The sequence below is a fragment of the Cebus imitator genome, unplaced genomic scaffold, assembly GCF_001604975.1.
Source record: "Cebus imitator isolate Cc_AM_T3 unplaced genomic scaffold, Cebus_imitator-1.0 Scaffold877, whole genome shotgun sequence".
Lineage (NCBI taxonomy): Eukaryota > Metazoa > Chordata > Mammalia > Primates > Cebidae > Cebus > Cebus imitator.
Window position 1 is genome coordinate 205,757 of NW_016108192.1, and position 22,159 is coordinate 227,915.

Sequence of the window (22,159 nt, forward strand, 5' to 3'; positions counted from 1 at the left end):
TGCTGCCTACTGACCTCAGAGTTCCAGAAGAGTGGAAAGAATGAACCAGACCATCAAAAACAGCTTAGGGAAAGTGTGTCAGGAAACAAGGTTACTGTCACAGCTATGGTTGCGGTAGCTGGAGTTGCTTTGCATTCAACAGTGCAAACAGCAGACTATGTAAATAGTTGGCAGAAGAATTCTACTCTACTGTGGAATCCTCATACCAAAATAGACCAGAACATAGCTAATCAGATTGATGATCTCCGTCAAACTGTTGTATGGTTGGGAGATCGAGTAATGAGTTTAGAATGCAACTAAAATGTGACTGGAATACTTCTGATTTCTGTGTTACTCCTCACCTTTATAATGAATCAGAACATGAATGGGAGTTAAGAGACATTTACAGGGTCATACTGGAAATTTTTCTTTGGATATTGCAAAACTGAAAGAGCAGGTATTTCAAGCCTCCCAGGCACAATTAACAGTAATGCCAGAGACTGAAGTGCTTGAAGGAGCCCCCTGATGGATTAGCAGCCATAAATACGCTCAAGTGGATAAAAACACTGGGAGATTCTGTGATTTCAAAAATGGTTGTTCTTCTAATCTGTATTTTTTGTCTTTGTATAGTCTGCTATTGCAGATCCCGAATCCCGCGAGAAGTAGCCCACTGTGATAAAGCTACTCTTGCCCTTATCGCTTTGCAAAATGGAAAGGGAACATTTGAGAGCAGGCCCTAAGCCTGGCATGAACAGGCCTTAAAGAAACTGGCCATAAACAGAATATAGCACTGTGACAGCCCCGTGATGGCAGTGATGCACATTGCTAGAGATTGTTGGTTTACTGGAGCTGGAAAGAAAGACCTAATGGCTCTTGGGCAGAAGACCGCTGGGAGGGGGCGCTTCTGAACCATAAACAATAGCATGAGCCACATGTGCCTTACACATGTTCCAGCTGCAGTAGGTAAGCACACCAGAGCCTGTTTCTTGCCACTAAAGAATGCTGTGTTCTCTAAGGAGAATGCTTTTAGTTAAATGATAATCATCACTTGCTTGCTGTCAATAAATGTGTGGGTCAGTCTCTGTTCGAGGCTCTCAGCTGGGAATGCCAAGGCCCCATGTCTGTCCCATAACTTTTTGCTCTCTATCTCTGTGTCTGCCTCTTAATTCCTTCAGCTCCACCTGAGTTGGGATCTCCATGACTGAGCTGGTCTCAGCAAACCTGACACAAACAAGCAATGGGGAGAGGTTTCCCTGATTATAAATAGTGCTGGGAAAACTAGCTAGCCATATGTGGAAGATTTAAACTGAACTCCTTCATTACACCATATACAAAAATCACCTCAAGATGGATTAAAGACTTAAATGTAAAACCCAAAACTATAAAAACCCTGGAACACAACCTAGGCAATACCGTTCAGGACGTAGGCATGGGTGACGATTTCATGACAAAGTTAGCAAAAGCAAGTGCAACAAAAGCAAATATTGGGGCTTCGAGCTGAACCTGATCAGGGCCAAGTCATCTCAGCGGCACTGCTGAGAACTCCACCCAGGACAGCCCCTCTACCCAGGCCTCTCTCCTCTTGCCTGCAAGTCCCCTCTCCTCCTAGGCATCCTGGATCTGATATCCTGGGGTAAACCACCTTTGGTGTGTTGGACTGAGCTGCTTCTATTTGGCTGTAAAATCAATAGAAGAGAAAAGGAATGTCCCATTGCCAACTGACTTGATCTGAATAAGTCAATACGGGTTTACGGTTTCAGACTTGATGAGGATGGAAAAGTTTGTTTTGGAGAAAGTGTGTTGGAAAGTCAAAGCTACTACTGCCATTCAATTTCTGCAACTGTGTTATTCACTCCTTCAGGAGAACTTGCCATTTGAAAGGAGAAATAGCATTAATTTTGAAAGACTAGAAGCTCAACTTAAGGCATGTCATTGCAGGATCGTATTTCCAAAGCAAAGCCTTCTGTGTTGGCATTGTCTATCGCTGGATTAGAGATCCAAGCACAGAAGTGTGTACAGTTAACAGAAGGAGCGGAATGCCTTCACAAACATTCCAACATAAATGGCAGAGATTTGACCTTCTGGCAAGAGTTTGTATCCAAACGTTTAACTGAATATTCATTAAACAAGTGTTCCAAACCAAATATTCAGAAGTTGAAATGGATTGTTTCTGGGTGTACTGCATGGCAATTGAAGCATAGTTACTACAGAATAACTCACCTTCCAACAATTCCTGAAATGGTTCCTTAAATGGATTATTACAGCACCAAAAAACTTCTCTGAAGCCCTTCTCCACAAGTTTGTTCTATAGATTCCATAATATTACAATTTGAGCTATGAAGCCTCAAAACATCACGAGATAAGCATGATGGGCTCAGACTTCAGAAAACTGCCTAATTAATGTTACACTGTAGTGGAATTATGTTTAGATTTGAATTTGTCTGTGAAGCATTCAAATCAAAGCTAAAAGCCTAAATGTGAAATGCTAATGACAAGCCTGAGAAGGTAAACTGAATTTTCATTTCTATCATTGATCTAACTTAAGTATTGGATCAATATCTTTAGGTGGTATTGAAAATGGTATCAGAAGAGCCATACTAATACCATCAACTATCGGTCTTCCCACAGCTTCAATCACTCTCATTATTCTAATCCTACTCTTACTTAATTTAAATATTAAATTTTAAGTTATGAGGTTTACTTCAAAAGCAACATTTCACAAATGCGCTTTTAAGGCATAATAAGGGTTAACATTCTAGGCAGCATAAACACACCCCATGATGCAAGTAATAGATAATCCAAAGATGTGGACTTTATTCCTATATGAGAATTACATTTAAATTTGAGGGCATTTTATATAAAGAAAAATACAGACCTAGAAAGTTCGGCATATTCATTATCTTCAATATTTTTTTCTAGAAAACAGGTGACATTTGTATCTATAATAAAATTTTTATATAGAACTTACTGCCTCAAACTGAATCCCATAAAAAATTAGTTTCTACTGTATTAGTAACTCAGAATGAATTAGAAAATTTGCTTTCCCACAGCAAGGTAAGTTCAGGCTAGATTCAACACTCCAGATGATTTTTAGCTAAAGACTATTTTTAAATTAGAAGTGATGGCAGTTTTTTAAAAAGAGAATATACTTCCACTGATGCTGTTACTGTGCTAAAACAAAGTCTTAAGAAAAGCAAGTAGAGACCCTCATAACTATGAATGAGTCTGCTGAGGTAGTATTTAAGATTCTCCATGTCAGTCAGCACATGTAAGAAGTGCAATGTTAAAGTGTTGTAAACAGTTACTCAGTGCACTGTATAGCCTGAGTCCATCCAGAATTAGTTGTAACCAATTGGCTGTAACCAATTTGACATCACGTATGGATCAATACACAATGAAAAACCAAAGAACCACTGTCTTATCCTTAACTTTTATAAACTATGTTTTATGGGTAACTTTTTAGTTTTCCCAAAAGGCTGATAAATTTCAATATTTTGAATATGTCATTGTTAATTTTGAGTTGGCAGAAGTAAACTAACCAACTACCATTATGTTTTAGTACTAAGGGATATACCTTTCAATAAAATTACTGAAATGCAAAAAAAAAAATAGCAAATATTGGCAAATGGAATCTAATTCTAAAAAGTTTCTGCACAGCAAAAGAAATTATCAACAGAGAAAACAGACAACCTACAGATGGGGAAAATGTTTTTGTAAGTTATGCCTCTGACAAAGGTCTAATATCTAGCATCTATAAGGAACTTAAACAAATTTACAAGAAAACAACAACCCCATTAAAAAGTGGGCAAAGAGTATGAACAGACACTTCTCAAAAGGACATACATACAGCCAACAAACACAAGAAAAAAAGCTCAACATCACTGATCATTAGAAAAATGCAAATCAAAACCACAATGAGACACCATCTCATACCAAGCAGAACAGCGATTATTAAAAAGTCAAAAAATAACAGATGCTTGCAAAGTTATGGAGAAAAAGGAACCGTTATACACGGTTGGTGGGAGTGCAATTTAGGTCAGCCATTGTGGAAGACAGTGTGGTGATTTCTCAAAGACCTAAAGAGAGAAATACCATTATACTCAAAGAAATATAAGTAATTCTATTATAAAGACACATGCACACATGTTGAGCAGCACTCTTCACAATAGCAAAGACATGGAATCAAGTTAAGTGTCCATCAATGGTAGATTGGATAAAGAAAATGTGATACATATATGCCATGGAATACTAGGTAGCCAACAAAATAAATGAGATCATGTCCTTTTCAGGAACATAGATAAAACTGGAAGTCATTAGCAAATTAATGCAGGAACAGAAGAGCAAATACTGCATGTTCTCACTTTTAAGTGGGAGTTTAGTGACAAGAATGCATAGAGACAGAGAGGAGAACAACACACACTGGGGCCTTTCAGAAGGTCCAGGGTGGGAAGAGGGAAAGGATCAGGAAAAATAACTAATAGGTACTAGGCTTAAACCCTGTGTGGCTGAATAATCTCTGCTGCAAACTCCCACGACACAAGTTTACCTATAAAACAGCCTGCACTTGTGCCCCTGAACTGAAAATAAAAGTTAGAAAAAGAAACCAATCTGTAGATTCTGCTAATTGCTGAGTAAGTCTATTTCAATTTTGCAAACCAGTGCTGAGGAAATAATCACAGGGTGGGTCGGGGCCCACTTCGAGAATGGTTCATATATGTGTTAGGCCTTCAGGTTTTCTATTCTTCCTAATTTAATCTTGACAGGTTGCGTGTTTCTAGGAATTTATCCATTTCCTCCAGGTTTTCCAGTTTGTCAGTACAGAATTGTTCATAATGGTCTCTAATGGTCTTTTATATTTTTGTAGTATCACTTGTAGTGTTTCTCTTTTCTGATTTTGTTTGAGTCTACTCTCTGTTTTTCTTGGTTTGTCTAGCTAGTAGCTTATCAATTTAGTTTATTTTCTTGAAGAACAAAATTTCCCTGTATTGATCACTTACATGGTTTTTAAAAGTCTTTAGTTCTGTTCTGATCTCTATTATTTCTTTTCTTCTAATTTTAGATGTGGTTTGTTGCTTTTCTAGTTCCTTAAGTTTCATTGTTATATTGCTAATTTGTAATGTTCCTACTCCTTTTAGGTAGGCAGTTACTGCTGTAAACTTCCCCTTTAGCCCTGTTTAACTGTATCCCACAGGTTTTAATATGTTGTGTTTCCATTTTCATTTGTTTCAACAAACTTTTTGATTTCCATCTGAATTTCTCTGTTCACTCAATGTTTATTCAGGAGCATGTTGTTAGTTTCCATGTATTTGTCTAGTTGCCAATGTTTCTCTTGGTGTACATTTCTAGTTTTATTCCACTGTGGCCAGAGAAGATATTTAATAGGATGTCAATTTTTGAAAATTTGTTGAAACTTGTTTTGTGGCTTAATATAGGCTCTCTCCCGGAAAATGTTCCATGTGTTCATGAAAAAAATGTATATTCTGTAGTGTTAGATAGCATGCTCTGTAAACATCTGTTAGCTTTATTTGGTCTGAAGTTCAGTTTAAATCCAATGTTTCTTTCTTGATTTTCTGTGTAGATGATCTATCTAATGCCGAAGTTTAGATGTTGAAGTCCCCACTATTCTTGTAGTGGAATCTATCTCTCTTGTTAGATGTAGTAATTTTACAGGCTGCTCTTTGTTAGAAAAGAAAACGATTTGGGGGCTGTGTTTCATTAAAAGAAAAACCTTACTGAGGACTTCTGTACCCTCACTATCTGCCTAAATAATGTCTTCTTAACTCCCATATCACTGCCAGAATCTGAGCCAGAATGAGGTGACAGAGAGAGCTGGGACTGCGCAGAATGCATTTTAGTAAAGATGGCTGAGTGGTAGTGGTGATGTCCAGTTTCCAGGTGCAGTAGTGACATCCGTCCTAGCCTTAGGGTCCAGTGTCCAGCACCAGGGTGTCAGAGGTGTGAGCAGCAGCGTCTGTGCTCAGCAGCAGGGGCAGTTGTTCCTAGGAGGGACCTGATCCAGGGTGGGCTGTGGATTCTGTTCTTGGATGTGCAGTTTTTAGCCTGGTTCTGTGGCCTTCCCCACAATAAAATTAGCCCCCAATACCATGTATTACTACTTTATGTGTAGATTACAGAAATTTGTTTTCCATAGTTTGCTCCAAGGAGTGGGTGAGAAATCGGTGTGTGGCCCAGTGTCAGAGAGCAGCACTGAGAGGTGTTCTTTGTGTGAGAGCCACATCCTGAATTGTCTACCTGGCTTCTACTCATTGGTGGAGAGATCAACAGGGAATCACATCTCATAACTGATGATATACCTCCTGTCTTTTGTTTCTGAGAGAAAAATATTCTTTTACACAAGGTTGAAAATCTACCCCATTCACCCACCCTGGTCACTCTGATCTCTGGTATCAGTGGTTCCCAATATGGCTCCCAACAGGGAGGGCAGAGGCTTAGAAAATACTCGGGCTGCCTCCCAGAACTCCTGTCTCAGAGTATTACGCACAAGACCAAGACATCACTTACATAACAAGCACTACAGGGAGGCTGATGCTCAGACATGTGGGATCCCGGTGTTCCTGACCTGGAGACCAGAAACATAGGCTCCAGTCTTGTCATAAATCCAGAATCTCTTGCTCAAACCTAGACTTCTTGGATCTCAGCACCATGTCCAGGTGATCCCTGTGCACATCGGAGGTCCTTGTCTAAGTGTCCTCTAGGCATGGGGTCAGAACTGTGCAGTCTGCTCTGGGTGTGGTCTGATCAGTTCCCTTAGAACTGGAGGTCCAGGGTTCAGTCCTTGTACTCATTCTCTTCCGTAGCTAGTCACTTCCTTGGTGCCCTCATCCATGCTTAAGGTTTTAAGTGTTGTTTATATGGTGTGACCTCCTAAATCTATTTATCCAGCCCAGTCTATTTCTCATTTCCCCTAAACTCTGGAGTTGTCTGTCCAACTGCCACCCCAGCTCCCTCACCTGCATTCCTAGTAGACATCTCCTCCACTGAGTGCCTGGGTTGCCCCCTCCTCAGTATACTCCTGCCAGAGTCTCCCCATTTCCACAGCAGCTCCACCCTTTCTTTCTACTTACTCATTTTACAACTGTGGGTGTCCTTGATTCGTCTTTCTCACACCACAGATACAATCCATTGGCAAATGCTGTGAGTCCATCTTAAAATGCATCCAGAATCCCCTCACGTCCTACTATTTCCCCCGCTCACACCCCAGTCAAGGTAACAACATCTCCAGCCTGGAATACTGCACTTGCTTCCCACTGTTTTCCCTTCTACCTCCCTTGTTCCTCACCTCTCAATTCTGTTCTCAGCACAGCAGTCAGAGATCCTTTTAAAAGAGAAGTTGTACCATGTCTCTCTTCTGCTCAATACTGTCCGCTACCTCCCTGTCTTACTCAGAGCAAGGATCAGATGCTTCTCCACGCCCTCCAGGCCCACCTGCCCTGGCTGTATCTTTGACCTCACCTCAGATTATCTCTGTCCAGCCCTCCCGGGCTCCTTCCTCTCCTGGGAACTCAGACACCTTCCTGCCCTAGTGCATTTGTACCGGAGGTTCCCTGCCTGGAAAGAACTTTGCCAGATATCCTTGTGGACACTCCTCATGTCCCTCAACTCTTTCCTCAAAGGTCACCTTTGCAACGTGGCACACACTGACTACCCCAACACAACAGCCACCTTCCCTGCGCCCACTGCCCACACCCTGGATCACCTACCTCATAGCACTTCCCACCTTCTAGCACTTTCCTTCCTTGCTCTGATTATAGTGTATCTATCATCTGCCTCTTCCCACTGGAACACACGCTCCACAAGATTAGAGATTTTTCTCATTTTACTTCAATGATCCTCCCCATACGGAGAACCACTCTGTCCTATGTCTGGCTGACAACGAAGGTTACTGTAGAGCATCTCCTATTCTAAAGGCAGTATCTTTATTAACATAGACTCAGACCAAGTGCTGTTTCTTGGCAGCTACAGCACAAGGACCCCTCACACTGACATTGAAGCCACCTGTACTTATCTCAGCAGAGCTGCTAGTGTATCCTCCCTCCCCCATCCCTCCCCCCACACCAGCTCCCAACCCACACACACCTGCACACTGCAACACACAATCACGCTTCTCTCTTCAGGAAATAGTCCTTGATTATGGGTCCAATTTCACAAACAAATGTGTCTAAATTAGCCTCTGCTTTAGATTCATGAGTTGGGATTGGAGCCAGCACCAAAATCACTGGAACCAGGGCAGGGAGAGAGGGCAGGAGGGCAGGAGAGCAGAGCAGAAGAGGAGCCCTAGAAGGAGGCCAGGAGCTGAAATGGGTCTGAAAATTTGTCTCAGAAACACAGAGACTCCTGTGTGCAGGGGCCGCCATGGGTGATGTGTGAGCCTCTGTGGTCACAGCTTCAGCTGAAAAAGTTTCCACTAAGGGGACAAGGACAATGGAGCAGTGAAGCTGACCCAGCTGAGGACTGACCACATAAAGCTCATGATGGACTTAACAGCAACTGGGCACAGGCCCAGTCCACACTCGGCTCCTCACAGCCTTCTCCATCCCCACCTGCAACAGACTCAGCACAGCGAACATGCGGACTCTGGAAGGTTCTCAGGTCTTTATTACTCTCTCAAATTTTAGGAATTGACTTATTTAATTAACCCATCAACCTCTCATGGAAAATATTTGAGAAAGCAACTTTATATTCAGATTTTTATTTTCCGTAGGGAAGTAGGAGGTTGTAGCTCAATGAACCATGAAGTTGAGACAGAGATAGAGATGCCCAGCCCCACCTCTCTGGAACAGGAAAGATGACTGGGGAGGGAACAGATCAGCGTGGGGACAGGAGTCACGGTGGACACGGGGTGGGCTGTCTCTCCACCTCCTTATGTTATGCTAACAGGGACTCAGACACATTCAGATGCCTTTGCAGGAAGAGATGCCAGAGGCTCTTCAATTCACAAAGGGGAGGTGTGAAGAAATCCTGCATCTCAGTCCCACACAAGGCAGCTGTCTCAGGCTACAGAAAACAATAGTCATGAACAAATTCAGGTTAGTCATGGTAAGTGATGACACTCTGAACAGCCCACCACACACTCAAAACATCCCAATCAAATAACCACCATTACCCCGTCCTTTCCCCTCTGCCTTACCCCGCACCCACTTCAGACCCTCAGAATCTCACCTTTACAAGCCGTGAGAGACACATCAGAGCTCTGGGCACTGTCACTGCCTGGGATAGAACAAAAACAGGACCTGGTCAGAACCAGCAGGAGATGTGGGACAGGAGGAATTATGGGATGGGTGAGCTCCTCCACACTCCCACCCCCACCACTTACACGCAGCCTGAGAGTAGCTCCCTCCTTTTCCACCTGTGGGAAGAAAATGTCCTGTGAAGGGCAGGGAGAAGGCAGGGCCATAAGACTTTAGAGGAACCTCCTAGTCTTGGACCCAAGAGAAGTTTCGAGAACCATGATTACACACCCAGGGCAGGATCAGTAAACACCAAGAAAGTGGTTGTGGGTCCTGGACCAACCACCCTCTTAAGGTCTGTCCTTAGCAGGGACCTTCCCCTGACTCGTGATTGCTGGAATCAGGTCCCCAACACCATAATCATCAAGGTGATACATCTGTCCTTCATTGTCACATGTGCTTCACAAAAGAATAAGTGCTGGCACACAGGGCCCCAGGCTGGCTGGGCCCAAGTGTGGAAGATGCTTCCCAGTAATGAGGCAGGCAACACTTCAACCTGAGGTTTAAAATACCCAGCGTGACAAGAAAACCCAGACCACACCCCTCACCCCTTCCCTACCTGAGCTCTTTCTCCTCCACATCACTGCAGTGACCACAGCTCCAGTGACCACAGCTCCTAGGACAGCCAGGCCAGCAACAATGCCCATGATGGGGATGGTGGACTGGGAAGACGGCTCTGGGAAAGGAGGGGAAGGTGAGGGACCCTGACCCCAGACCTCAGCCCTGACCCTGCTGAAAGCTCCAGAAGAGCTCCTGCTTTCCCTGAGAAGAGATGTGACCCCTCATCCCCTCCTTACCCATCCCCCTCCTTACCCCATCTCAGGGTGAGGGGCTCCAGCAGCCCCTCGTGCTGCACATGGCACGTGTATCTCTGCTCTTCTCCAGAAGGCACCACCACAGCTGCCCACTTCTGGAAGGTTCCATCCCCTGCAGGCCTGGTCTCCACAAGCTCTGTGTCCTGAGTTTGGTCCTCCCCACCCCGCTGCCAGGTCAGTGTGATCTCAGCAGGGTAGAAGCCCAGGGCCCAGCACCTCAGGGTGGCCTCTTGGTCAGAGGTGGGGTGGTGGGTCACATGTGTCTTTGGGGGTTCTGATGGGAAGAGTCAGAAAATTTAGGCAATTTGCATCTCTCATGGGACACTCCAGCATCATCCATGTGACCACCCTGAGAATGGACAGGACACCTGGGGTGGGGAAGGGAGCACAGAACCCAGACAGCAGCCTGGACACAGGCACCTGGGATAATCTATTCTTTGAAAAGTTCTAGTATCTGAGGGAAGAACAGCGACTTCTGGTCGTGACCTGACTGGAGGCCCAGGGACTGAGAAAAGCTGGAATCGGACCTTCAAACACATTGAGTGTGAGGCAGAAAACAAGGTCTGAGAGAAAAAGTCACGGCGCCCAAGGCTGCTGCAGGGGTCAAAGGGGACTCCGATCAGTATTCCAGGGACTGTCTTCCCCTCCATTTCCTCAGAGACTTCATCTCTTACTTGTCCTAGAGAGCAGAGAGGGCTCTCAGAGGAAACTCAGGAAAACTCATGCCATTCTCCATTCAAGGGAGGAAGATATTCTAGCACTGATCCTGTTTCCTCCCCTCCTCCTGGGAGACCATCCCGGGAGATCTTTAGGAGATGGGGACGGCTCCCCACTGCCCCTGGTACCCGGGCGCTGCAGCGTCTCCTTCCCGCTCTCCAGGTGTCTTTTGAGCCACTCCACGCACTCCCCCTGCAGCTGTGCCCTCAACTGCTCTGCATATTTCTCTGCCTCCAACTTGCGCCGGGTGACCTGAGCTGCAGTGTCTGCGGCTGTCCAGGAGCGCAGGTCCTCCTTCAGGGCCACGTGATCCTTGCCGTCGTAGGCTATGCGGTAGTACCCGCGGAGGAGGCGCGCATCCGGCCCCAGGTCGCAGCCAAACAACACCTGGAGGGTGTGAGACCCTGCCCCGCCGTTGCCGTCAGCGCCGCACACCCAGCCCCGCCCCTACCAAACCACAGGGATTTTGGCCTAAACTGAACATGAAACTGGATACAGGCGCCTTGGGGCTCTCCCGCGTCCAGGGTACGGGCGGGTTCTGCAGCCTCGGGGTAGATGTTGGGCCCAGAGACTCAGGGCGACCCGGGCCGTCCGTGGAGGATGGGGAGGGGTCGTGACCTGCGCACCGGACCGCGGTCACTCACCTGCCTCGCTCTGGTTGTAGTAGCCGCGTATGTCCCGCAGGTTCACTCGGCAAGCCTGTGCGCAGGCCTTGGCTATCCCTGTCAGCCCGTCCCAATACTCCGGCCCCGCCTGCTCTGCCCACTGCGCCCGCGGCTCCATCCTGGGAATCGCGGCGTCGCTGTCGAACCGCATGAACTGAGTGTCGTCCACGTAGCCCACGGCGATGAAGCGGGGCTCCCCGCGGCCGGGTCGGGACACAGCGGTGCTGAAATACCTGAAGGAGTGGGAGCCTGGGGACGAGAGGGGCTGAGACTGCCGACCCTCCTCTGGGGGCAGCTCCCCGGGTCCTGCGTCCCCGCCCGACGGTCCCCTCACTCCTCCCCGCAGAGATCGTTTCCCTCCCGATCCCTAACTCACTTGCCGAGGTCTTGGACAGGGCCAGGGCCCCCGAGAGCAGCAGAAGGAGGGTTCGCGGCGCCATGACTCCAGCTTAGGCGTTAGGGGAGAATTTGAGTCCAGGTAGGTGACTGGGGGCGTCAGAACCCGGGACCGCGGCGACGCCGATTGGCTTCTCTAGAAACCCGGCACCCAAAGGAAGTGAGAACTGGGGAGGCGTCATAAGTATCCAGGAAGAAGGACTTGACTGGTTGGGAGAAGTGGAACTCAGGGGAGTGGGAAATCCTCAACTCTGTGCCTCCCCAATACAGACAGGGCCCTCGGCGCCTGAGACCCTGAGAGCCACGCCCAGGAACTAGGACTTTGTCCTGATCCCTCTTCTACACCAAGCCTCGTTGTCACACTGGCCAAGGATCTGTCTGTGGAAACCAGAGGGAGATCCCCAGGCTTCGCCCAGCCTCTTCCCCTTCATTTATCCTCCTGGAATCCCCCTCCCTGAACTGGACTCCCTACCACCCACTCCTTACCTCTCCACTTGGATTCTTGTACAAGGAAATTCACCACGGGGAACTTGATGCCAGAGAGTGAGCTCGCCCTGGGAATGGGGGTGTAGGGACAGGGGTTTTCTCTCTAAACCTGGTGAAGTTTTGTCTGAAGCAACCAGATAGAGGTTCTCATAGAGATCCGTTTCCTTTTTGTTTATTAATACAATAGGTAGCACAATATTGGTAAGCCCTGAATAATTAGAATTCTAATCGTAAAAGACCTGTGTCAAAACAGCATTACAGTTAAACTCTCAAAGCTCCTAAGTTTTACTTTCCCCGTCTATGGATCTGTGACTCTTGATTGTTGCATTTAAAATTATCTCATTCCCTAGCTGGAGTTTCCCTGTGTGAGTCCAGAGCATCTCCTGAATACAAAGAAGCAGGTTTGCTACTGTATATTGATCGGGGAGCCTGTAGTCATCACCTCAAAGTTGCCAGTGGTCGGTGCAGTCCCAATGCTCTTCAACAATGCTCAAGCACTGCCTGCTTTTGTGAACTAGGCACATGTAAGCAGTGTGCATATTTTATTCAGACACTTGCTATTTTTGAAGCCCTTTTTAAAAAAAATCATAGGGAAGCCATTAGCTTTTAGGCAGTCCCACAAATTGTATTAAACACCGAAAGCAAAGAACCCCCTCCTAGGCCCTTCCACTGCTTTAGAATTCTTTCCTCTCTCCTTTTCCTCACCTCCTGCTTCACCAGCCCTTCTCTCTGCCCCTCTCATCCCTCAGACCCTCCTGTCCCCTCAGCTCCCGTTGCCCAGTCACTCTCAAATTGTGGCACTGTAGAGAACAATTCCTTTTCCCTAAAAACTGTCTTTATGCCCCTTTCTATTTAATCCTTGCCTCTTACCCTCACTACCTTCCCTTTACTCAACAACTGCTCTGCTTTCTTTGACTGCAAGAGTGAAATTTCTAGAATTTCATGGACATGCAATCATGTGTAGTCCTTTGTTTGGTCTCTCACTCAGCATAACAATGTTTGAGATGATGCCATTCATTCCTTTTTTGTTGCTCAGCAGCTGCCCAGTGTTGCTGGACTCCCAGTTTGCTCATTGGTTTCTCTATTCTCCAGTTGATAGACATGGGAATTACTCCAGTTAGTGTTTGTTATCAATGAAGCCATTATAAATAACTGCTCACAAGTATGGCCTTACATTTTTACTTCTTTTAGATAAATGCATATTTATGGAATTGCTGGGTCATGTGGTATTGGATGGGTAGCTGTATAAGAAATTGCCAAACTGCTTTACAAATTGACTGCAACATTTTTTACATTTGCACCAGCAGTATCAGACCTTCCTATTTTTTCCATATTCTTGCCAGTATTTAGACTTATCATATATCTTTTTAATTTTACCTATTCTAGGTGATGTGTGGTGGGTGGTTTCTCATTGTGGTTTTAACCTGCACTTCTTGATGACTAGTATTGTTTGCTATCTTTTCATGTTCATCTAAGTGACTTATTACATACATATTATGAACTTTTTGGAGAATTCAATGATTAATTCAGAGAATTTTTCCAAATTCCCTAGTGTTTTTTACATATGTAATGAAGCTGGTGACAAAGAAAGATATTTGTTTCTTCCTTTTCTATCTATCAATCTTTTTTCTTTTAAAATTATTTGTATTTAATAGAGATGCAGTCTCACTATCAGGCTGGTCTCAAACTCCTGAACTCAAGTGATCAGCCTCCCAAAATGCAGGGATCACAGGTGCGAGCCACAATGCCTGGTCCTTCTATTGGTCTTTTATTTCATTGTCCTGCCATGTTGCACCGGTTAGGATTCCTGTTAGGTGTTTAAACAAGAATGATGAGAACTCACATGTTTGTTTACAAGGAACTTAAACAAATTTACAAGAAAAAAACCCAGCCCCATAAAACAGTGGGCAGAGAATATGAACAGACCCTTCTCAGATGACATTTACGTGGCCAGGAAACATATGAAAAAAAGCTCAATATCACTGATCATTAGAGAAATGCAAATCAAAACCACAATGACATATCATCTCTTGCCAGTCAAAATGGCAATTATTAAAAAGTCAAGAAAAAATAGATGCTGACAAGGCTGTGGAGCAATAGGAACACTTTTACACTGTTGGTGGGAATGTAAACTGGTTCAACCATTGTGGAGGACAGTGTGGCCATTCCTCAAAGATCTAGAACCAGAAATACTATTTGACTCGGCAATCCTATTACTCGGCATATACCCAAAGAAATATAAATCATTCTACTATAAAGACACATGCACATGTATGTTTATTGCAGTACTGTTTGCAATAGCAAAGACAGGAAACCAAATCAAATGTCCGTCAATGATAGACTGGATTAGGATAATGTGGTACATATATACCATGGAGTACTACACAGCCATGAAAAGGAAGGAGTTCATGTCCTTTTCTGGGACATGGATGAAGCTGGAAGCCATCATCCTCAGCAAACTAACACAGGAACAGAAAATCAAACACCGCATGTTCTCACTTCTAAGTGGGAGCTGAACAATGAGAATACATGGACACAGGGAGGGGGACATCACACACCAGGGCCTGTTGGGGAGTAGGGATTGAAGGGAGGGAACTTAGAGGATGGGTCAATAGGTGCAGCAAACCACCATGGCAGACTATGTAACAAACCTGCAGGTTCTGCATGTGTCCTGGAACTTAAAGTAAAATAAAATAAATTAAATTAAAAAAGAAAGTGCATGTCTTACATGTACACATATGTTCATTGCAGCACTATTCACAATAGCAAAGACTTGGAATCAAACTAAATGTTCATCAATAGTAGACTAGATAAAGAAAATGTGACTGCCTGTAATCCCAGCACTTTGGGAGGCCAAAGGGGGCAGATCATGAGGTCAAGTGATGGAGAAAACCCTGGCCAACATAGTGAAACACCATCTCCACTAACAATACAAAAATTAGCTGGGCATGGTGGCGTGTGCCTCTAGTCCCAGCTACTTGGGAGGCTGAGGCAAGATAATCGCTTGAACTCGGCAGGCAGAAGTTGCAGTGAGCTGAATCATGCCACAGCACTCCAGCCTGGCGACAAAGTGAGACTTCATCTAAAAAAAAAAAAAAAAAAAGAAGAAGTGGGAAATATACACCATAGAAAACTATGCAACCATTAAAAAGAATAAGATCATGTCCTTTGCAGGAACATGGATGGAGTTGCAGGCCATTATCTTTAGCAAGCTAATGCAGGAACAGAAAACCAAATACCACATGTTCTTACTTATAAGCGGGAGATAAATGATGAGAAAACATGGACATGCAGAGGAGAACAACACACACTGGGGTCTGCTTGAGGGTGGAGGGTAGGAAGAGGGAAAGGATCAGGAAAAAGATCTAATGGTTTTTCAGGCTTAATACTTGGGTGGGCAGTAATGGGTACAGAAATAACCTGTACAAGAAAACCCCCATGACACAAGTTTACCTATATAACAAACCTGCACATGTACCCCTTAACTAAAAATAAAAGTTACAAAAAAAAAGAAAGAAAGAAAGTGCATATCTGGAAACTGCATATAGTTTGGTTCTGTGTTTTTTTTAAACCAAGTCACACAATTGCTGCTCTTCATTGGAGTGTTGATTCATGTAGGTTTTTGTCATTATTGATGTGATAAGTGTTAGGTCTACTATGTTATTTTCCCAGTTTTTCTTTCTCTGTTCCTCTTGTCCTGACCAATGACTTCTTATTAGAAACCATACAAACAAAAGAAAGTACAATAACATTTTTAAAGTGCTGCAAGAATAAAAGGTCAACTAAGAATTTTATATCCAGCACAGATGTCCTTCAAGGAAAGGCAAAATAAGAAGATATTTTAGGTAAAAGAAAATTGAGAGAATTTGTCACCAGCAGATCTGCACAGTAACAACTGGTAAAGAAAATTCTTCAGGCTAGCGGCAAGTGATACCAGGTGGGAAATGAGATTATCAGAAAAGATGAAGATGATAGAAAATGGTAAATATTGAGCTAAGTGCAAAAGACTATCCTGCTCCCTTCACTTCCTCTTACTTTATATACATCGAATTGTTTAAAGATAAGAAAAAGTAAAAAGTTCTTTTTTGTGGGGCTTATAACCTATATAGATATATTACATACAATATCTATATCATAAAAGATGAACTTTTTTTAGAGGATAAATGGTTGCAAGTTTTCTATATTTATGGGTACTAGTACATTATTAACTGAAAATGAACAATGAAATGTTAAGAATGAGTTAAATTCTTAAGGAAAGTGAGACACACAAAAAAAAAAAAAAAAAAAAAAAAAAAAAAAGATGGTTTTTTTGAAAAAAAAAAAAAAAAAAAAAAAAAAATCTTAGCCAGTCTTGAGTCTCACCATCCTATGATTTCAGAACTGTTATGAATACAAAGGTAGTCAAAAAACAGTCCTGCCCAGAAAGAGGAGTTATCCCTAAATATGGTGGCCCTGGGACAACTGGCCCTCCCTGCTGGACCTCTTCCACGTGGGCACTTTCTGCAGTGACTCTGTTGCCTTTCTATTCCACTCTACCCAGTGTCCTGACCCAAGAGACAAGGGGTGTCTGCTGCTGTGTCCACACTTGGAGAAAGAAACCATGGTGGTGTCAGTACAGTATGAGCCAGGATGACAGCTCATGCCTGTAATCCCAGCAATTCAGGACACTAAAGCAAAAGGATTGCTTAAGATCAGAAGTTGGAGACCAGCTTGGACAACATATGAGACCTTCTTCTCTAAAACATAAAATAAAAATAAGTACCCTTACCTGGGCATGGTGGTGGGCACTTTTATTTCCAGGTATTGGGGACACTGAGGTGGAAAGATCCCTTCAGCTCATGAATTCAAGGATGCAGTGAGCTATGATTGCACCACTGGACTCCAGCGCAGTCACAGAGGGACATCTTGACTCTAAAAAATACATTGTAAACCTTTGCTCACTATAGGTTATTTTGGTTATTATTTATTCAATGTATATTTTGATTTTATTTTACTGGCAACACAATAAATCAGGACATGCTGAAAGTAGAAATCGCATCCACTTTCCAGTGTTAAAAAGCCTAGTCCAGGGAAGTGAGGAGACAGTCCTCATTGGCTTTGGGGATTCAAGGAGAACGAGACGGGCTGGGCAGGAAGCTTTTTACTTGGAACCTGGAGGGAGAGCAATGACACCCCTCTCTCCACTTTAAAGCTCATCCTGGGCATCTACCTCCTGGGAGCAGAAGCGGTGCAGCAGCGCCACCTGGTGGTTCATGCGCTTCCTTTTTCAGATCACGCATAGCCCTAAGGTCCACCTCTCCTTTGCACTTGGGATTTCTTCCCTGGACACCAGCTTGAGTCAACTTTCCTGTAAAGCAAAAGAAGCGTGAGGTTACTGGGGGAGGAATGGTGTCATCTTCACCTTTGGCGAGATCCATGTCACGTGTTCAGGGGAAGGGCCAGGACTTACTCCCCATGTAGAGAGAGGCTCTGGCCGCGAAGGCGCCTGTGGAGAGGTGAGGATCAGCTCCCGCTACACTGATGGCCAAGAGCCTGCAGGCGGCGGGGAAGGCTTCCCCTCAGCTGTGTCCTATCAGGTTTTTCCTAAAGTCAAGGAGTCGACCTGCATATTGCCTCTGGTGATTTGTGAGCTGCATGCACACTTGGAAATGAGGGCACCCTGCTGAGCGTCCTGGGGCTGCTGGGTGTTCTGGGTGCTCGGTGTCCAGAGAGGAAAATGTGGAGGAGGCTTTGTGCAAAACAGGAACTATACTTTATAAATTATTTTTTCATTAGCCTTTGTGTCATACAATAAAATATAGGACTCCAAAAGGAAAAAAAAACTGTCTAAAATTTGTGTCCTTTAATAAAAAGTAAACACGCACTACACCAGGGAGAGATGTTTGCAGGGCAAACCAGAAGCCCCATCATTTGCCCCAGCCCAGCAGTAAACTCTTTCTCTTCTAACTTTTATGATCACTTCTTTGTTCTATTTTATAATTTTATCATCTAAAATTATAATTTAGTTTTACCTTTAGAAATATGTTTTGTTCTCTTTTATTTTATAGATTCTCCTTGAAATGTATATTGTGTGGTAGAGCTTCCCATAGTGTGCATATTGTTGATTGCTCCCCAAGGCATAGTTCGATATGCATTTCTATTACCTGTATTGCCTCTAAATTGGTAATTGACTATGGAGGTTAGCTAATATTCAGGCTTGATTTCTTTTTCACTTGGACTTGTTTGATGGTAGTACTGGATTCTGTTCTTCCATCAAGAGGAAGAACCAAACATTAGTTTTTTCTTGTATTGTGTTATTAATTATTATTGCTCTTCAATGGCTAAATCTGTTAATTCATGATGGGTTGCAAAAGAGTTATTATAGTCTCAGTCTCTCATTCCTTCCTCACTTATTATCTGATAATTTCTATAGTAAGAGAGTTACCCTCCTCTTCTGTTTACTACAAGAAACTTGTTTTTTGAGAGACTAAGCCAAGCATCTACTTACCAATGACCTAGCAATTGCACGCTTAGTTATAAACCAATAGAAATGTGTGTATGTGTGTGCCAAAACATATAAAAATATTATTCATAGCAGCACAATTTGTAAAATCTGGATACAAAACAATTGTCTATCAATAGTGAAGGGATAAGAAGTGTGAGCTATTATAAAGTGGAATGTTGGACAGCCATGGGAGTGAATAGGCTACGACCACACACGTCAAGATGATGAGACCCAGGGACATGATGGTGACTACATAATACCATTCAACTAGAACTGGCAGAACTAATCTGTGTTAAGAATCAAGAGTGGACTTCTGCCAAGATGGCCGAATGGAACGGCTCTGGGTTGCAGTTCCCAGCGAGAGCAAGTCAGAAGGCAAGTGATCGCCACATTTCTAGCTGAGGTCAGGTTCATCTCACTGGGATTGGTTAGACAGTGAGTGCAGCCCAAGGAGGGCAACTGAGGCAGGGTGTGTCGACTCACCTGGGAAGCCAAGGGGCTGGAGAACTCCCTCACCTAGTCAAGGGAAGCCATTCGGGGCTTTTCTGGACACTGTAGCACTCTTGCTCATATGCTGCTCTTTTCTCACGGTCTTCACAACCCACAGACCAGGAGATTCCTTCTGGTTCCTACAACACCAGCTCCCCGGGTTTCCAGCACAAAACTGGGTGGCTGTTTTAGCCACAGCAGTTTCCTATTTTTTTCTCATATCCCAGTGGCACCTGGAACTCCAGTGAGACAGAACCGCTCATTGCCCTGAAGAAAAGGGAGCTGAAGCCAGGGAGCCAAGTGATCTAGCTCAGTGGGTACCACCCCCAGGAAGACCAGCAAGCTAAGATCCAGTGGCTTGAAATCCTCACAGCCAGCACAGCAGTCTGAGTTCAACCTGGGACATGAGCTCAGTGAGGGGAAGGGTGTCCCCCATTGCTGAGGCTCAGGTAGGTGGTTTTAACCTTGCCTGTGTAAATAAAGCCCCTGGGAAGTTTGCACAGCAACTAGGCAGAGCCCACGGCAGCTCAGCAGTGCCTCTGCAGGCAGACAGTGACTAGGCTCCCTTCTTGCTGGGCAGAGCATCTCTGAAAAAAAGCGGTAGCCTGTCAGGGACTTATTTTAAAAAGCTCCTACCATCCTGGGACATAGCACCTGGGAAAAGGGGTGGTTGTGGGTTCTGCTTCAGCAGACTTAAGTATCCCTGTCCAGCAGCTCTGAAGAGAGCAACAGATCTCCCAGCACAGCACTTGAGCTCTGATAAGGGGCAGGCTGCCTCCTCATGTGGCTCCCTGGCCCCCATTTATCCTGACCGGGAGACATATCCTACAGGAGAGCTCTGGCTGACATCTGGCAGGTACCCTTCTGAGATGAAGCTACCAGAGGAAGGAACAGGCAGCAATCTTTGCTGTTCTGCAGGCTCCGTGGGTGACTCCCAGGCAAGCAGGGTCTGGAGCAGACCTCCAGCAAACGTCAGCAGGCCTGCAGCTGAGGGGTTTGATTGTTAGAAGGAATACTAAAAAACAGAAAGAAATAGCTTCAAATCAACAGGAAGGACATCCACTCAGAGACTCCATCCAAAAGTCACCAACTTCAAAGACCAAAGGTAGATAAATCCACAAAGATGGGAGGAAACCAGCACAAAAAGGCTGAAATCGCCAAAAACCAGAATACCTCTTCTCTTCCAAGGGATCACAATTTCTCACCAGCAAGGGAACAAAACTGGATGGAGAATGAGTTTTATGAATTGACACAAGCAGGCTTCAGAACATGGGTAATAACAAACTTCTCCTAGCTAAAGGACAATGTTCTAACCCAATGCAAGGAAACTAAGAAACCTGAAAAAAGGTTAGATGAAATACTAACTAGAAAAACGACTTGATGGAGCTGAAAAATCAAGAGTGTCTACTCTAGGGTGGGGAGGGTGGTTCATGACAAAGTAGGTCCCAAAGGTGTTTCTGGGAGGTTGTGATGGCTGTACTGTGATGTGGGTGTTGTTTGCCCGAGTGTTCACTTTGTGAAAATCCACTGCCCACTTGTGGGTTGTCCTCCTTTCTCCATGCATGCTGTGCTTCACTCAAATAAACATTTCTGGTGTTTTGAGGCAATTCTATCTACAGTAAGAAGAATTGCTCCTACTACACATCCTTGGAAACGAGTGCAATTTTTTTTAATTCCAGGAAATAAATACATATAAAGAGGAGAATCTGCAACAAGAGCAGTAGGCTTGGGAGCTGACACCAGAACAACTTTGGAAATGGCTGTTGAGCCAGGAACTAGGAATCAAAACCCAAACAGGCCCACGGGAAGTGGAGGATGTGAAATGATGCCGCAGTAGTGCATGAATGAATGAGTCATGGGCAGTGGCTCATGGCTTGGCTGGCCAGTCACCAACTTGAAGAAAACAGAGTTGGAAAATTGGGAGGTGGAGGAGAGAGGTACACATAGACCTCCTCCTATAGGCAGAATGTGTGAAGATAGTGGTTGTGTGTGGATGCCTCCCAGAGGGTCTTTAGGGGATGGAGCTCCCTGTAATAAGGTGGGAGAGATGGCTTGATGGATGAGGCCACTCAGCCATAGAGGTTTTGCTCATGGAGTCCCTGCACAAAATGGCCATGATGGCTGAGATGGACACTGCATGAGCACAGCAATTGAGTCAACACTCACCAGGGATGACCTGGCAGCTGCCACTGTTGAGGGCCCAGCATGCCAAAAGCAGCTGTTTATTTGGAGGAAAAAATAAAACAGGCAGTGGTAATTTGGAATAAAATAGCATCATGACAGATAAATATGCCACTAAAGATACAGTAGAGGTTTAAGTAATTGTGAAACAATGAACAAGATTATGCCAACTGGAAGAACTTACTACAAGTAAAGAAGTTAAAATGGTTGCAAAACTTTACTTCCCTTCAGGCATATCCAGAATGTTTTACAGATAAGTTCTACCAAAACTTCAAAGAAGGTTACTGAACTTATACATAATATTCAAGAGAATGAGGAAACATGGAGAAAGCCAGTGAACTCATTATTGTTTATGCATAAATCACATAGATTCTAAAGCCAGCTAGGGAATACATAAGAGAAAAGCATGATAGGATAATCACTTCTAAGCAATTAGATGTAAAAATTCTAAGAAAAATAGTACTAGGCTGTGTCCACCAATGAGCTGTAAACAAACTAAATATCCTGCCCAGATTATGTATCCCAAGAATACAAGAATATTTAAACTTTAAATCTGTAATGCATTTTACCACTTAATTAAAGAATAAAAGTCAGAGATAATCACATATCACTAGATACAAAAATTACTACAGATGAAATCCAACACTCACTCTCACCCACATTTCTTCAGTTATCTCCACTTTTTAGAACTTGTCATCA

The 22,159-nt window shown here is 44.2% G+C and overlaps 1 protein-coding gene and 1 pseudogene across 7 annotated transcripts in view; one reads left to right on the top strand and one right to left on the bottom strand.

Annotated features, from left to right (window-relative positions):
* The window catches only part of LOC108298047 (patr class I histocompatibility antigen, A-126 alpha chain-like), a 73,745-nt gene extending 61,789 nt beyond the window's left edge, over window positions 1-11,956 (bottom strand). The window contains exons 1-8 of one of the 7 annotated variants that reach the window (XM_017520758.2): window positions 11,801-11,956; window positions 11,404-11,673; window positions 10,888-11,163; window positions 10,041-10,316; window positions 9,787-9,903; window positions 9,314-9,346; window positions 9,160-9,207; window positions 8,578-8,994 (exon numbers count right to left, since the gene is read on the bottom strand). In XM_017520758.2, coding sequence (XP_017376247.1) covers window positions 8,990-8,994; window positions 9,160-9,207; window positions 9,314-9,346; window positions 9,787-9,903; window positions 10,041-10,316; window positions 10,888-11,163; window positions 11,404-11,673; window positions 11,801-11,864 — 1,089 coding nt within the window. In that variant the 5' untranslated portion in view covers window positions 11,865-11,956 and the 3' untranslated portion in view covers window positions 8,578-8,989. Of the gene's footprint in view, window positions 1-8,577; window positions 8,995-9,159; window positions 9,231-9,313; window positions 9,365-9,786; window positions 9,904-10,040; window positions 10,317-10,887; window positions 11,164-11,403; window positions 11,674-11,800 lie in introns of those variants that run through there. The other 6 variants (XM_017520755.2, XM_037735652.1, XM_017520757.2 and 3 more) reach the window with 6 other exon arrangements.
* Window positions 1,730-2,282, top strand: LOC108298052 (annotated as a pseudogene).
* Window positions 11,957-22,159: the final 10,203 nt, after the last annotated feature.